The sequence below is a fragment of the Leuciscus leuciscus genome (genome assembly GCF_965113295.1).
Source record: "Leuciscus leuciscus genome assembly, chromosome: 22".
In the NCBI taxonomy this organism is placed as follows: domain Eukaryota; kingdom Metazoa; phylum Chordata; class Actinopteri; order Cypriniformes; family Leuciscidae; genus Leuciscus; species Leuciscus leuciscus.
The window spans coordinates 21,189,577-21,206,265 of NC_138746.1; the positions used below are offsets into that span (position 1 = coordinate 21,189,577).

Genomic DNA, 16,689 nt, shown 5'->3' on the forward strand with positions numbered 1-16,689 from the left:
AGAGCCTGCTAGCTTAGCTTCCAAAGAAAGACGGCTGACACTGTGTACATTCTGTGAGTGAGATCCCACCCTCTATGGGTGGGTTGAAAACATGCAGGACAGCTCCTCCTACTGGCTGTAGTCTTTAGCCTCTGGCCAAAAAATCCTCCGATGACGCAAAATGACGATTTTTACGTCATCGGAGGATTTTTTCCAGACAAAAAATACATAAATCTCTCGTCTCAGGGGGATATGAGGGTGGAAAGCACGGTAATTCGAAAATACCACAGGTTTTCTACTAATACAAAGCTTAATGCTAAAACCTGAAGTATCCCTTTAAGGCAGTTAGAATCTTTTTTATTTATATTAGCTTTTATATATTAGCAAGTGAGCTACTTTCAACACCATGGCTCAAACACAGCCGCCAAATTGAGGGTTGTGATTTTTCCCATTCATTTTTATATGAGTGGTCCATCTCCTTCTCATACTGACTCTACTTGAATCTGCGGGTTCATCCTGGGTGCCCTCTACTGGTAGCAATCATTCATACAGTCAGAAAATTTGCACAATTGTAGTCAAAATCCAGTGAAAGCTGATTATACCGACTACCATTCAAAAGTTTGGGGTTGGTAAGATTTTTTGATGTTTTTGAAAGAAGTCTCTTATGTTCAACAAGGCAGCATTTATTTAATCAGAAAAACAGTAAAAACAGTAATATTGTGAAATATTATTACAATTTTAAGTAACTTTAAAGGTCCCATGACATGCTACTTTTTGTAGGCTTTAATATAGTCCTTAATGGTCCTTAGTACTGTATCTGAAATCTCTTTCCAAAAATTCAGCCTCGGTGCAGAATTATAGCCACTACAAGCCAGTCCCAGAATGAGTTTCTTTCAGACAGGCCGTTTCGGTGTCTGTAGCTTTAAATACTAATGAGGAGGAGAAAGGCAGCGCAAGGTGGAGGGTGGGTGTGGCCTTGACCATCTTGCGCAACGGTTACGGTACCATGCATGTTTGTTTATGTTGGATATATTGCAATGGCACGAAGACACGCAGTCGTTCAAGCATTTCAGTTTGACCCAGAATCTGATCCAGATGGAGAAGCAACGGATGAAGAAGTTGCAACTCAGCGGCTCCAGCAGGACGTTTCCGAATGGTTAGTTTAAAATATTATGTCTGGATACGGTACTTTATTCGGATGGTTTACAGTTATCATCATGTAGCTAACGCGAACCTACTGTTGCCTTTTCATGAGAGATCTGTAACGTCTGTAATTTATCTTATTACAATTACATCAAGCTCTGCGATCTTGAAATGCGGATATCGCGCGCGCCATATAACCAACAGGAAAACGGTTATCCAAATAACAAAGAAATGTACAACACTCGCGTTACAGTGTGTGTGTAACTTGATGCTGTCTACCTTTACATTAGCGCAAGTAGCTGCATAGCTAATGTGACAGCCACATTCTACGAGTAAGAAGCTAGGTAACCATAAACAGTAAAGCAACACACTTATATATAATTTGTTGACTTACTTGTCCGACGTTCAGCAAGCCCAGCTCTGTGTTGACCATTCGATGTTCATTTGTACATCCAATTATTGAGCAATTATGCTTCGCTCGCTCAAAAGCCATGATATCGCTCGTGGACAAACTAAAATCGCGCGCGCGCGTTCTACTTCCTAGCTCATTTTCTCATGGGTGAGAAATATTCTCTGGGCGGGTAAAGCAGAGAAAGGGGAGGTAACATTTCTCCTTATGACGTCATAAGGAGGAGATTCAAGATCAGCTCGGTTGAGCTTCCATTTTCTCAAAGGCAGAGAAAGATAGCAAAAGCTCGATTTACACCGATTAAAATTTTTAGAAACTTGGGGACCATATACAGTACAGGCTAGGGGAACTCATATTAATGTTAAAAAACCTCAGAAAGTGGAAATTTCATGTCATGGGACCTTTAAGTAATTTTAAGTTTTCTATTTTAATATATTTTCTTCAGTGTCACATGATCCTTCAGAAATCATTCTAATATCCTGATTTGCTGCTCAAGAAACATGTTGTGGAAACTGTGATACATTTATTCAGGATTCTTTGATGAATAGCAAAGTTCATAAGAACTGCATTTACTGTCACTTTTGATCAAATTAATGCGTACTTGCTAAATAAAATTATTCTTTAAAAAACAAATCTTACTGCCCCCAGACGTGAACGTACTACATCGTAAATCTCATAAAACAACAAGACGCTTGCTGCTACTGATGAAAACATCATGAAACATGAAGACAGCAGAAAAACACATATACACTCATGGTGATGGTCATATGCTGATAAAGAGCTACTGGATGAATCAAAAGGAATTTAGAAATGAATGAATCGATGAAAAGCGGGATGTGTTTTTTCTATGAGTCCACTGTGTGTGTTTTACCTTTCTGGAGGCTCATGTCCACCATGCGTGGTTCAGCTAGCTCCAGGTAAAAGTTTTTGTTTTTTTCATACTCCTCATCATCGATAATCTTAACCTGTATGGTTTTACTGAAAGAGAAAGAGAGAGAGAGAAACACAACATCAGAGGTCAGTGAGAGGTCAGTGGACTGTCCTGAGGTCAGAGGTCAAACACACAGTATCATCTTTCTATGATTCATTCTCCAAGCTGTCATGTACCATCAATCATGTTTGCTAACAAAAAGGTTATCTGCAAAATAAAACAGTGATAGGTTTTAGTTCAAACTCTTGACCCGGTTGTTTGTAGTAACACTACAGTACAAATAATTAAGTTAGTATTTTAATTACGTTTCTCATTAACAAGGTTGTAACATTGCTAGTAGAAATCATGTGTCGATGTTCAATCTGCAAATGAATCACATTTTTCAGCTTACTTGATTGATAACTGAAACAAAACCTGTAAATGCATTCAATCATTTTACAGCTATGAAGAAAGTTCAACAACTGCATGTGAAGAATGTGAATTAATTTTTTTTTTTTTTTTTTTTTTTTTTTACTGTTTAAAAACATTCATATATACAGTAGTTTGTATCTTAGCTAGTCTGATTGCTGTTGCTCAACACTGGCAAATTGTTGATCTGCCTACATGACTGTTTACTTCAAGGTGAACTTTTATGCCCCTTTTCACAAGATGTAATATAAATCTATGGTGTACTCAGAATGTGTCTGAAGTTTCAGCTCAAAATACCCCCCAGATAATTTATTATAGCTTGTCAAATTTGCCCTTTTTTGGGTGTGAGCAAAAACGTGCCGTTTTTGAGTGGCAATAACAAAACACAAATTTCAGTCAAATTTCAGTAATAACCAGCGGAGTGCAGCCTTACAGAGAGACTCATGAAGAGGCTGCAACTTTAAGACAGAACTTGGACATTTCTGAATGGTTGGTGGATTCATTTATGTAATTGTTGTGGAGTTACATTGATTTATCTCATCGACTTGCATGTACCGTCGTGTTTAACTTTTACACAAGTTGACAGTTCCCTGGGGTCTTTATAAGACAGCTATGACATTTGGTCAAATAGTGTTCTGTGCTCGTCTGTGCAGCAACGACAGAACGGTTTACATGCTTTTCTCGAAATTTTGCCATTGCGTTATAACTGGTTACAACTGGGTGGAAACGTGCAGATTAAGGGGCGGCAATATTATAACAAGATCCCCTTCATACGTCAGAAGGGGAGCGAAATCTGATCTGCTTATTTTTTGACAGGCTTGCAGAGAAAGGCTTACCAAAACAAAATTACAGGGTTGTCACTTTTCAAATTTTCTGGGTTGGTAGACACACCGGGGACCCGATTATAGCACTTAAACATGTAAAAAGTCAGATTTTCATGACATGTCCTCTTTAAGGAATCAGTCTTTCATTTCCCCCGTCACTCTTTCATTGCTAAATTCTCTGCATGTGTGTGTGTATTTATAACTCAGCATGTGATTGATGTTGACCTGGTTTCTCTGTGACTGTGAGTAACACCTGTTTCAGCTGAGTTTCAATGAGAGTTTCTCTATGTGTGTGTGTGTGTGTGTGTGTGTGTTAAACCTGTGAACATACCCCTTCCTCCATTCGGATCAGTTACTCACAGTACAGCTGTCTACAGACCCACACCTCTTCATCTCTCTCTCTAATATGTCTTTCAGTCTAACATACTCATGTTCTCATTCCCTTTTGCTCTGCCCTGTTTCCCCTCCATTAGCGGACACATTATACTCAAACGTCCTCTCAGCCTTACTCACTCTCACACAGCGAAGAGAGAAACAACACACACACACACACACACACGCGCACACTGTGACAGGGCTGCACGTTTGGTCTGTGATCTGATGTAGGTCATAAAGGAACAGTAAAATTTGCTGAAATTTCAGCAGCCATTACTCCAGTATTCAGTAGCTGCGTTTACATGGACCCTAATAATCCATTTGTTATCGGACTAGCACAGTCAAAATAAAAAAAAGTCACATGTAACCACGTCAGTTGGAATGAATTGGCCAAATCCGATTAAAACTTCATTCAGATTGTAAGGGGTGGTTGAAATCTTTTCTGATCCGATCGAGAGGTCATGTAAACACTTGACTGGATTGAAAACCGAAACCGGAAAGTACTGGGCATGTGACATGGAAATGGCGTAATGATGTATGACGTATGGAACGAGCTGTTGTTGTAATTGAATGAAGAGTCATCAATGACTGTCATGTCATTCCAAATATTCTCCTTCCACTCATCGACAATGTCGCACCAGTCCTTTTGTTAAATCTGCTCTTTAAAACAAAGAAAAGAAGCAATGTAGGAGAATGGTTTGTATGCGAAAACAGCGGGAAACTCTATATTTTAGTGCACGTCAAAAAATCTATTCCGATTTGAAGCTTATGACATAGGCTATAAACGAGCATAAACCCGATCACTTAAACAATTCATTCCGAATGAAACAAAAGGTGTCCATGTAAACGTAGCCAGTCACATTGATCCTTCAGAAATCATTCTAAATGCTGATTGGGTGCTCAAGAAACAGTTGCCCTTTATTTTACAGTACATGTACTTATGTACTTACCTAAGAAAGTACTGGTTATAAGGTAAATACATGGGTTAAGGTTAGGTTTAGGGATAAGTTCAATGTTAGTACCTAGATATTACCCAGTTATTATAATCACTATAATAAGTACATGCATAGTATGTACATGGGAAACAGGACTGTAAAATAAAGTGATACATTTATTATTATTAATATCAATGCTGAAAACTTTTCAAAAATGTAATTCATCTTTGCTGAATAAAAATATTTATTTTTGTATTTTTTATTTTACTGACCCCAAAAATCAAGCGTAGCGTCAGTTCTGGCAGATCACGTTAGTCAAGCGCGCATCAGCTGACACTCAGCTGATCCACGTCTTCCTATAGGAATACGACACCTATCACTGTATACATATATAAGCTCCTTCAGTATTATCAGCAGCTATCACGTTTCTCAAGAGCTAATTACCCTCCTTCATCCCCAGCTCCTCCTTTTGTCCAGTCGGTATGGCATTCTGATTCTCCTTGAATCAGAATAAATTCTCGAATTATGTACTTTAAAATCTTGAATTAATGATATCTGCAATACATCCATGTTGGTTCTGTTCTGTTTACCCTAAGAGGGGTTATTGCTGCTCTCCCTGCTCTTATCCATGCTAGGCTGCAAGGATGCGCGGGGAGTTCTTGCCCAGAACAGAACCATACCGCCAATCCTAACTGTATGCTAATTGTCAATCGTATTTGTCCTGTCGGTCCTGACAGAAGTGCAATAAAAGTATAATAAAAGAGGTCGGTATGACTTTCATTCCAAGTCATCTCTAAAGCCTTAAAACAACCATGAGAAAGTGGATTTTGTTGTTATGCCATTTGTTGGCTGGTTGTACTCTAGATTCTAGAACATTGCATCTTTTATATAAAATTACAGAATTCAGCATTATATAAAATAATTAAATATATTCAAATTTAGTTCAAATTGACACTCTAATGGGTCTCAAACCTTCATTACTGTAGCTCTTTATTTCTATTCTATTTCCTCCTCATTTTGTGTGTGCGTGCGTGCGTGCGCGCGTGGGCGCGCGCGTGTGTGTGTGTGTGTGTGTGTGTGCCTACCTAACTATATTTTGGGGACAAATTTGTACCCAGAAGTGACCAAAACCTGACAAAATCTCCAAAAACCTCCCTTTAGGGACGTCCTCATTTGTAAATCTGGCATAAAAATAAAGTAATTAAAGGTTTTTAAAAATGTAAAAATGTGTGATGGGTAGGTTTAGGGCTAGGGTTAGTGTAAGGGGAGAGAATATACAGTTTGTACAGTATAAAAACCATTACGTCTATGGAATGTCCCCATTTAGATAGCTAAGTAAACGTGTGTATGTGTGTGTGTGTGACGTGTGTCTGGTCCTGGTAAACCCTACATTGTGGGGACCAAATCTCAGTTGTGAGGAAATGTATTTATCCCTATAAGGAAAACAGCTTATAAATCATACTAAATTATGTCTTGTTGAAAATGTAAAAATGCAGAACGTTTTCTATGAGGGTTGTGATTAAGGGTAGGTTTAGGGTTAGGGGATAAGAATATAGAGTTTGTACAGTTTAAAAATCATTATGTCTACGGAAAGTCCCCATAAAACATGCATGGAAACACAACGTGTGTTTGTGTGTGTGTTTGAGTGTGCTAGAAGTAAAGGATATACAGTAAACAAGATTTATTCCTGTCTAGTGAAAAAAGCCCTTACAGTGGCTTCTCCGCCCGTTCGAGCTCCAGTGACTCGGCAGATTGCAAATGAATCTTAACATTGCACATGTGCTCAAACTCAGAAAAGACAACATTCCTCCTCTGTTCTTTTTCCACTCTGGGAATTAAACGCAATCTTAAGCTGAAACACACTTTCACGCACCACTGCGTTCTGAAATGTGATCTAGGATGACCAGACGTCCTGTTAACCCGAGATAAACCCAGTTTCACAAGGTGTGTCCTGGTGTTCTGACGATTCACTAAAAAGCATAACTGCCAAGTTTCAGCTGTCAACAGTTTCTGGTTTTGTTTGCGAATGTCAATAGAATCACCGCAGAACTGTTTCATCGCCATTGCAAGCTGATTTGCCGATACCTTCATTCTAGAACACCTATCAGCAAGTCTGCTTGAAATGTATCGGGTTGCCATAACAACTCCAGGCACTTGCTGCTGCCTCTGCTGCTCCCTGCCATCCTACAAAGTACAAGCACTAGAATTTTACATGTGGAACTTAAATGTAAAAGGTTCCAAATGTTGTTTAAAAATCATTTCATGAATTTAAGGTAATAAGCCTAAACTAGTGTATGTACTTTCGCTTTAAGTAAAAAAAGTGAGATGGTTTTTGCAAGCTTTTAGATATTATATCCATCAATCTCCACTCTATTTTCCATCTCCTTTTGCTCCTCATGTCATAATCAAAACTAAAAAAACCTAATTCCCACTGCCCACCTATTCACACTGTCTAACAGGTTTCTCGGCAGGAGTGTTTCTGAGGGAAAAAAAACCTGTTGGACAGTGTGAATATGTGGGCAATAAAATCTGTGTATTTATTTTAGGACAGTACAATCAAATGCATCCTCAAAACCCAGAGAAAACAACATAAAATCCAAACATTAAATCAATATATTTAAAGGTTTGTTATTTTTATCTGGACTAATGCTGCCCACTTCAGCCAAGGTTACTACAATTGTGTTGCACTGACAAAACACAGACATTTCTGAAACAATAGATTTCTTAGTAGACCTGACTGCTAATATTATCCACACATGAGAGAAGTTAATAGTGAATGGTGCTCTAATCTCAAATGCTTTGTTCACACTACCCCAATCTTTCTGCACTCATTTCATATATTCATTTCGCAAAGGAATAAATCTGGATCAAAAAGTGTAGCCAATATCTGGTATGTTTACACTAGATGGCTTACACTTCAGCACAAAGGCAAGAGACAATGTAGTAGTTGTCAGATTGGAAAGAAAAGACAAAAAACCTCCATTCAAGTCTATTCATCTCATCATGTGCGGATCGGTTAAAGAACATGCATTTAGGTTCATGCATATCCTGTGTTCAAGACCGCTTACTTGTTCACTCAGTCATCATTTATATATAGCGAATGCCTCATGTGAGTAGAAATCAATGAATTCCGGCACATCTGTAAACATTGTGCATGATGTGTCCTGAACAACATAAAAAACTATTTGAAATCTGTAATGACTATTCAGAATAAAACTAATGCCAAAACAATACATATATATTTTTTTAAAATATATTTTCATTTTTCATACTACAAACCAGATATAGATGCGGGGTGGATCTGCAAAATTTTGAATTCATAATTTTTTTTGCTTTTCAGACTACAAAACATTGAATGAATGGATTTTAGTTGCGTACTTCAAAAAAACGTACTCCTTTCTGAACAAAGCTTTACCTGATGCTTAACTAAGCCTGGTACAGCGACAAATGATAAAATCGTGTTCATGTTAATGAGAACTTGTGCCCAAAACAGCTGTGCCCACAATAAGCGGTAGGACATTTTGGGTGCATCTCAATCTCGCAGGTTATTTTCGTAAACGAAAACTGAAACTAAGACTAAAACTATTGGTCAAAAAACATTTTCGTAAACTGAAATAAAATAGAAATTTCAACATAAATGAAAAAAAAAAAACATGCAAAAGTCAAAGTGCCCTCACTGATCAGGAAGTCGGCTATTTTAAAGCCTGTCTCAATTGCAAAATCCTACCACTGCACTTAAATATTCGCTCCCTAAAAAAGTCCCACAATGCATGGTGAAAACCAGGGAGCATCAATGCTCACTATGTTCCCTTAACGGAAGTTCTGAAGCGCGCAACATAAATCGTGTGAGCCAAATCACTATACACGAGATAAATATTTAATTATATTTCAACATAAACATATATCGCTAGGCAGGTAATGAACATAATCTTGCTAACATTTTTTATTTATTTACAGCTGAAACGTTGCACTATGTAACAAGCAATGTATTTATCATAGTGTACTTTAAATAACATTAGAAAATAATGTAAGAAAGATATCAGTTCGACTGCTGTTCATAAATACCAGTAGTGATGTTGACATTGTCAAGTCGCCGGAAATAGAGTCATCAGTGTCCCGATGTGTAGTGAGCCAGTGTCCTTATTGTCCTTACCAGTGCCCGAATTCATGTCCACCATATACTGATTCTCAACCTAGAAAGCTAGGGAAGCTTTGTGTTCGAATTTCCTAATTAATTCATTCGAAGAAATCAAAACCTCAGGCATTTCAGCACACACAGAGATCCTTCAATCTCAGCAGAGCTTAATGCCGTCTCTAATCAAACACACCTGAACCGACTAATCAAAGGTTCAACTGAAAATATTGTGTTCAAAAACAGGTGAGGTTAAATTTCTCAGGTAAGCATATCTGCAGAGAGGGAGAAAGAAAAAGTGGGAACAAATGGAGAAAAAAAAAATGAGAAAGAACATTATGGATGAAGGAAGAAAGAGTGGGAAAAAAGTTTTAAAAAGATGACACTATGGATAGCGTTATTTTCTTTTTTTTAACCCAATTTTATGTAAAAATGTAAACCTTTGACATTTGTCACATTGAAAATGAAAGGTCAAGCTGAGTGCTTGTCATTGTGGTATACAGTATTCCATGCAATGAACTGTGTTTGGTATGTGATTGTTTGCATGAAATACCCAGATTACCTTTTACAAAATGTGCCGTATACAACCAAAGATCAATACACAAAAATAAGTATGCCAGTACTTTTGTTACGTAACGTGGTATATTACACACTTGCACGACGGGGAATAATTCTAGGAAACAGACTTTAAACACAAACACTCAGGAACCAGGAGAAACGCAGGAGAAAATCACAGGCCCCAGGACGGATTCGAAGGCAGGAGTAGCCATGGTGCCGACTTGACGGAAGGTGCCCTGGGGACGACCGACAGAGATGCAGCTGTTGAAGACGGAGACACAGGTGGAGAGGACAGGCTGATGAGCCCACGCGAAACCGGTGGCCCTGGAGACCTAGGTGGAGCCGAGGCAGCGAGAGTCCGAGGTGGAACCGGTGAACCAGAGGACAGAGGCTGAGCCGGTGGGATCGAGGACGAAGGCGGAGCCGGAGGGACGAGAGAGCCCGGAGAAGCCGTATGGCCAATGGTTTCCGGTGGAGCAGAGAGAGGGAGGAGCCAGGGTGGAGCCGATGTGCTGTATGGAGCTGGTGGCCTGAAGACACTGGGCAGGTCTTCACAGCATGTGGGAGCTGCAGAGGGACTGAAGGACATCAGTGGAGGCCGGGCTGAGGAACTGGCTGATTGAGGAGGTGGGAGAGGGAGGCCGGGCGGGCATTTTGGATAGACAGGGGGATCTGGAGATACAGGAAGACTGGGAATAATCTCTCCAAAAAGTCCATTAAGTACCTCAAAAATGTCCTTCCAGATACCTTCCAGAGTCCATAATGGCTCCCCTCCATCCCATCGAACCCAACTAAAACTCCCTCTACGATGATCAATGTCGCCGGCTCACGGACCTGGTCAGACTCTAAGCGGATGTTGGGCTCCGCGGCGATGACTCCTTCCGACCTCCTCTGTGGTTTGGGCTCGTCCATCGTGGCGGGCTGGTCTCTACGATCTGCAGTGGGCACAGGCAACTCCATCGTGTCGGGGGTGGATGGCTGGTCTCTGGCAGCTCTGGAGTCGGAGCGGGGCTGGTGAGTTCTTCCTCAGCGGGGCAGACGGTGAACTGGGACTCGTTGCACACCAGCACCCACTCAACGAACTCTGCGAATGTGCCCCGAGGACCCACACCGAGCCTTTGTGCACTCGTTAAGCATGGCAAGACAGAAAGTGCACAGGGAGTGAACAGGGAAGTCCGTTAGGCTCATCTGGTAGAGAAATCCGCTGATGTGGGCCTCGAGGCTTTACTGCTTCTGCTCGAGGCATAACATCAGTACAGCAGGTGAAGCCATGCTGTTTCCTGTTGGGTCCGTTCTTCTCCCTCCTTTAACTAATTAAACAGACTGGGGAAAACTAGGTCACAGGACTAAACCAAAAACACAATGAAAACATAGGGCCATTTAGACGACACCGTTTTCAACTAAAAATGGAAAACTTGTAATGCGTTTTGGCCATTCATTTACACAACAGCTTTTTTTGGGCCTGAAAACGCACACTTCTGAAAATGGGTTTCAAAGTGCACGTTTAGCGTCTCTGTGTAAACTACTTAGACGCGAATTCGTGAAAATGGTGACATGATGATCATGCATATTACGTGTTCAGTCTGTAGGCGCTTCTTTACTAAGTGACACCGCCAACTACTGGCTTGGCATGAATAATACAGTGCTTTTATCCATTTTCGCGGATCCGTGTGAACAGGAATTGTTTTGACAAGGTTGTCGTCTGTATGTGAAAAAACATTTCCGTTGTTAGTATATCATTGATGAGTAAACATACCCTAAGAAAGTGTGTTTGAATGCACAGTGTCATGAAGCAGTGTGATTATTTTATTTATATACCATTAAAGTATTTATTAATTGAATTAGCTTTTATTTTTTACATTTTCAGTTTTCATTTTCATTTTAGAAATTTTCTTAGGTGATTTTTTATATTTCTATTTAGCTTTAATATATATATTTTTTCAGCTTTAAAACTAGTAATTCAATTTAAACTATTTCCGATAGTGCCAAGGCAAGTTTTTCATCTAATATTTAATTTTATTTCAGCTTTATTTCAATTAAAAAACACAATTTTAATAGTTTTAGTTAACAATAACAACACTGGTATAAAGTGGATTATAATTAGGCCCTGAACTGATTGACAGACTCCAATTTAATTAAAAACTAATATAAACTTGCATACAGACTCCCTCTCCCACGCGCTCTGTGTGTGAATGGCGTAGTGTTGTGTGTCTGTGAGGTGTTCCAGGCATATTGGTTGTATTTATGCAGTATCTTTTCGTCTATATTCAGTAATTCAGACCTGCAGGCACAGAGACACTCTCGAGCATCATTACTGCACCAGAAATATGCAACTAAGAAAACCTCTGTCTCATCCAAACCAAGAGTGAGGAGGAAGGAGAGGGAGAGAGTCTATGTTCTCCCCAGTGTCACCCTGATTATATAAGAGACACGTGCTAAAAATAAACCCTGCAGTGAAAAGGGTGTGTGTGTGTGTGTGTGCGAGAGCATGCATGTCTGCACTGATGGGCAAATACACACACAACCAGGGATACACGTTCACAGACTAATTTGACTCAACGCAAACACAAACACACACTGTGTTCACGCACATGCCTGCGAGCTCGTGCTCTCTGTGGTTGCCAAGGAGACACAGCTTTCTTCAGCTGAAAAGGAGCAAAGCTCTGGCTCCACACACATACACACTCCAGCCTTCCAGGATACTTTCTGGATTCAGTATGCTAACACACTCAATATGATTGTGTGTGAAAATGTCTATACAAGATAACTTACTCTTGTTAGTGTTGTTTCCTGGAGCTAATCTCAGGCAAGACTCCACTGGCGGCTATTAACAATAGACCGGAACCTAAAGCCCAGGGTGGTCAGCGCTAGTGGCGCTAATAACATGCTTAGCTAGCTACTAGCGTGACGCTGAGATTCAGATGGGGCCACTTCTGTACTCAACTGTGAGGGGCTGCGCTATTACCCTCTGATTAACCTGCAACCTACCGCCAGGGTCCGAATTAACACTCGCTAAGTGCCAAATTCAAGTAAAAATTGGTTTTGGCAAGCAAATATAATGGTTGCTCTCCAGCGGCTGGAACTGCATGATACATTGTTTAAATGGATTGTAGTGATAATATATAGTATAAGATTCAAATAAAAAAGCTGACACCAACCACATTTTTTTTTTCATTTTTGCCTAAAGTTTAAATATATAAATGATATATTCATTCATTTTCATTCAATTTATTACATTTCAAATAAATGCTGTTCTTTTGAACTCTAATTAAAGAATCCTGAAAATAAATGTGCATCACAGTTTCCACAAAAATATTCAGCAGCACATTTGTTTTCAACATTGATAATAATAAGAAATGTTTTCTGAGCAGCAAATCATTAGCATATTAGAATGATTTCTGAAGGATCATGTGACACTGAAGACTGGAGTAATGATGCTGAAAATCCAGCTTTGCCATCACAGGAATAGAATACTTTTAAAAAATAGAGAAGAGTTCAATTTTAAAGTCTACTAATATTTCACAATTTTACTGTATTTTTGATCAAATAAATGCAGCCTTGGTGAGCATAAGAGACTATCAAATACATGATATATATATATATATATATATATATATATATATATATATATATATATATATATATATAATTTTTCTGAATGTTATAATTTTCTTTGTTTGTAGTTTTAAAAATATTTATGGTCTAACACTGTCTGGTGTGACAGAAAGATAATTTTGGACCCTGCCTACAGGTGGCCATCACCATGGGAACTACTTATGGGATGGAGAGGGAGATGACTCGTGTCTAATAACATCAGAACCAGAATTACAGCAGAATTGAGCTTTGTGCTGCTGAGACTGGATCTTTAGACCCAGTGCACCACTGGTTTGATCAATGCAATGCTCATACTGTAGTCGCAGTGTGTTTGTTCGCAATGTCTTTAATCAGCAATTCCTCTGCGGAAAATGGCTGTAGAGGGTTCTTACGGATAGGATTTTGATTCACAGTGGAGAGTGCTGTAATCATTTCATTGATCGATCCCTGTCTGTAATGTTACTGCCAGTGTTCAGTCGAACTGTCTTGAGATTCCAAAGGGGATTCCAAAGGGCTCCACCGTCTCTTTCTGTGTATGTTAATTATAACAGCTCAGTGGTCACAATGTCAATGAAGCTCACTGATGAATATGTGCCGCATACTTCAGCCTCGACTGTGACCCAGGTTAAAGCTAACAACAACTGTAAATCGCACTATATATATACTATGTATAGTTTGGGGTCAGTATGATTTGGTTTTAAAGAAATTAATCGTTTTATTCAGCAAGGATGCATTCGATTGATCAAAATTGACAGTAAAGACCTTTACATTGACATCAAATATTTCTATTTCAAATAAATTCTGTTCTTTTGAACTTTCTATTCATCAATGAAATCTTGAAGAAGAAAAAAAATCCTCAAATACTGCCACACGCAACTTTTCTAGAAATGTTTCTTGAGCACCAAATCATCAGTATAGGATGATCTAAATGAATGAAAATTCATCAATACCATCACAGGATTAAAATATATTCAAATAGAAAACAGTTTGCGTAACACTTCAGTATGTGCATAATAAAGAGGAAGAACTAATTAAGTTGAGGATCATAAATGAGTTTCTGTTCTGAGCAGCCCATGCTCAGACTCTCCTTGATTAATTTACTTTTTTTGTGTTGATTTAATTTCCTATTTTAGTTGGAGAAGTACTAAACCACCGCCTGATATTTCACCCCAGAAAAGTACTTGTAGATCCATAATGATCTGCGACGTTTAGCTTTAGTTACAGTATTCAACTAAAGTCCAAATAAATTAGATGGGTAGTGAAAGAAAGAATCTCAATATCAACCTCCATCAGTGACATTCCTGTCCAAACGGAATTGGATTTCTCAGACGACCACCACGTTAGCCCAAAAATAGTAGGTCATTTCCTCTTTACCAAGGTTGTGAGAAAAACACAGATTCATTTTGATGTCTGCAAAACACAAATATACCTAACCTCCTCAGGGAAAACTGGTGCTGTCGGACAAGGCTCAAGAGAGAGAGAGATGAGCAAAGTGTGCTAGGATCAAACTGAATTAACACTACTGCATATTAAATTAGAGCCCTGAAGAAAAACACACAAACATACACATACAACATCGCCACCATGCAGTTCCTCCTGGGCAGAATATTAGGCATGGACACTTGTCAAGTACAATCAAAGGTCAATATTGCCAATGCTGATAAAAAATACTGATACTTAAATTTCAGTCTGTTACTTACACAAAACTGAAAAAGGAAAGTCATAGGGGTCTGGATCGACATCTGGGTGTAAAGGAAGACAGAACTTTCACTTTTGGATGAAGAATTCCTTGAAATCCAAATTTATTTATGATTTACATCATATATTCATCCTCTTTGCTGTTCAATCCATTATTCAAGCAGCTCTCCTCATCTGCTCTCTCACTTTCTGTCACAAGGAATTTTTCCATTCACAGGAGTCACTAAGATGCTCGAGCTGATGTCTGGAGTGAATGTAGTAAAACAAGAGTGAAGTGAACTCAGATTTACACAGACACAAGCACAGTCCCTCGATATGATCTTAGATACTTGGCAGTACAATGTTTTGCATTTATTTCCCTCAACTATGTCAGACGGCTTCAACCACACCACAGAATTATGCTGGTCAGTTAAAAACATTTCTCGAATGCTTCATGACTGGGCTGTACAGCTTTTATGAACTGTGTTGTTGACTTATTATTGTTAAGTAACAAGGCAAAGTATAGGCAGGAAACAAAATCGGTACATTAAACATGATGAACATCTTTTTAACTTCACACAATTACCAATTAGCCAAACGCCTGCAAAGACCTCACGACAGGAGACTCTCTGCTTATTATGCTTCATAATGACAGAACTACTCCTGATATATTTGCCAAAACATGTTTGTGTTCTATGAAGAAACCAAAACATATTCTCTAGAAGAAGCACCTATTATTTCATCATAAAGAATTAATAATGTTTACTTTATCTAAATGATTCATTACACTGTGGAGCTCTGCTATAACTGCAGATTTAAAAAAAAACAAAAAAAAAAAAACTTTGAAAGCCCAAAGGGAGGCGAGAGACAGAAAACCAGGGCAGAGAAAAATCAGAGGAGAAGGCTAATGATACAGATCCTCTTTCTACTGTTGCTTTCCTTTCATCCTTCAACCAAATGCTGACTGAACTACCGGTACATGCACAATAATTAAAGCTACTAACACACAAACTCCAGTGACTATAGTCACAGCAACTAACTCCACTGACTATAATTTTATATATGCTTTATTTAAAAAAAAATCTAAATAGTAATAAATAATCAAAAAAACTGCATGTGAATTATACACAATAATAAAATACTTAACTCCAAGTGACTATATTTACAGCAAATTCATAAACTACAGTGTCTAAAATTACAACTAGTAATTTAACCAAACTGCAAGCTACTAACTCATAAACTAGTTTCTTAAATTGTTAACTCAAATTACATAAAGTCAGAAACTACAACAACTCAAATCTTAGTCAATTATTAATTAACTCAAATAAAGCTTTCCACTCACAAAAACTGCATTACTACCAACCAACGTAAGTGGTATAATAAATTAAAGCCTATAAAACTGGGCCAGAAAGAGAGTCCTGTTGATCTGAAATAAAAATACTTGAAAGAGAAAGAAAGAGAGAGAGAGAGAGAGAAGAGAGAATTGGTTCCTGGTGCATTCTGGTGCATCGTGCTGCAGCATCATGGGAATATAACTAGCCGAGAAGGAGATCCCCGACACACACACACACACATACACACACACACACACACACAGAGACACTCGATCACACACTCACTCACTCACAAACTCACACAGACATTGGGTTTCCACGTTTTATGGGGACTTCCCATAGACATAATTATTTGTATACTGTGCTAAAAAAATTATAATAAATGAAGCT

General features: G+C 38.7%; 1 protein-coding gene across 4 annotated transcripts in view; it reads right to left on the minus strand.

The window, feature by feature from the left end:
• slc8a3 (solute carrier family 8 member 3) overlaps positions 1 to 16,689 on the minus strand; it is a 54,480-nt gene that overhangs the window by 13,861 nt on the left and 23,930 nt on the right. For all 4 annotated transcript variants that reach the window (XM_082154422.1, XM_082154421.1, XM_082154420.1 and 1 more), the window contains exon 3: positions 2,403 to 2,509. In XM_082154422.1, coding sequence (XP_082010548.1) covers positions 2,403 to 2,509 — 107 coding nt within the window. The remainder of the gene's footprint in view (positions 1 to 2,402; positions 2,510 to 16,689) is intronic.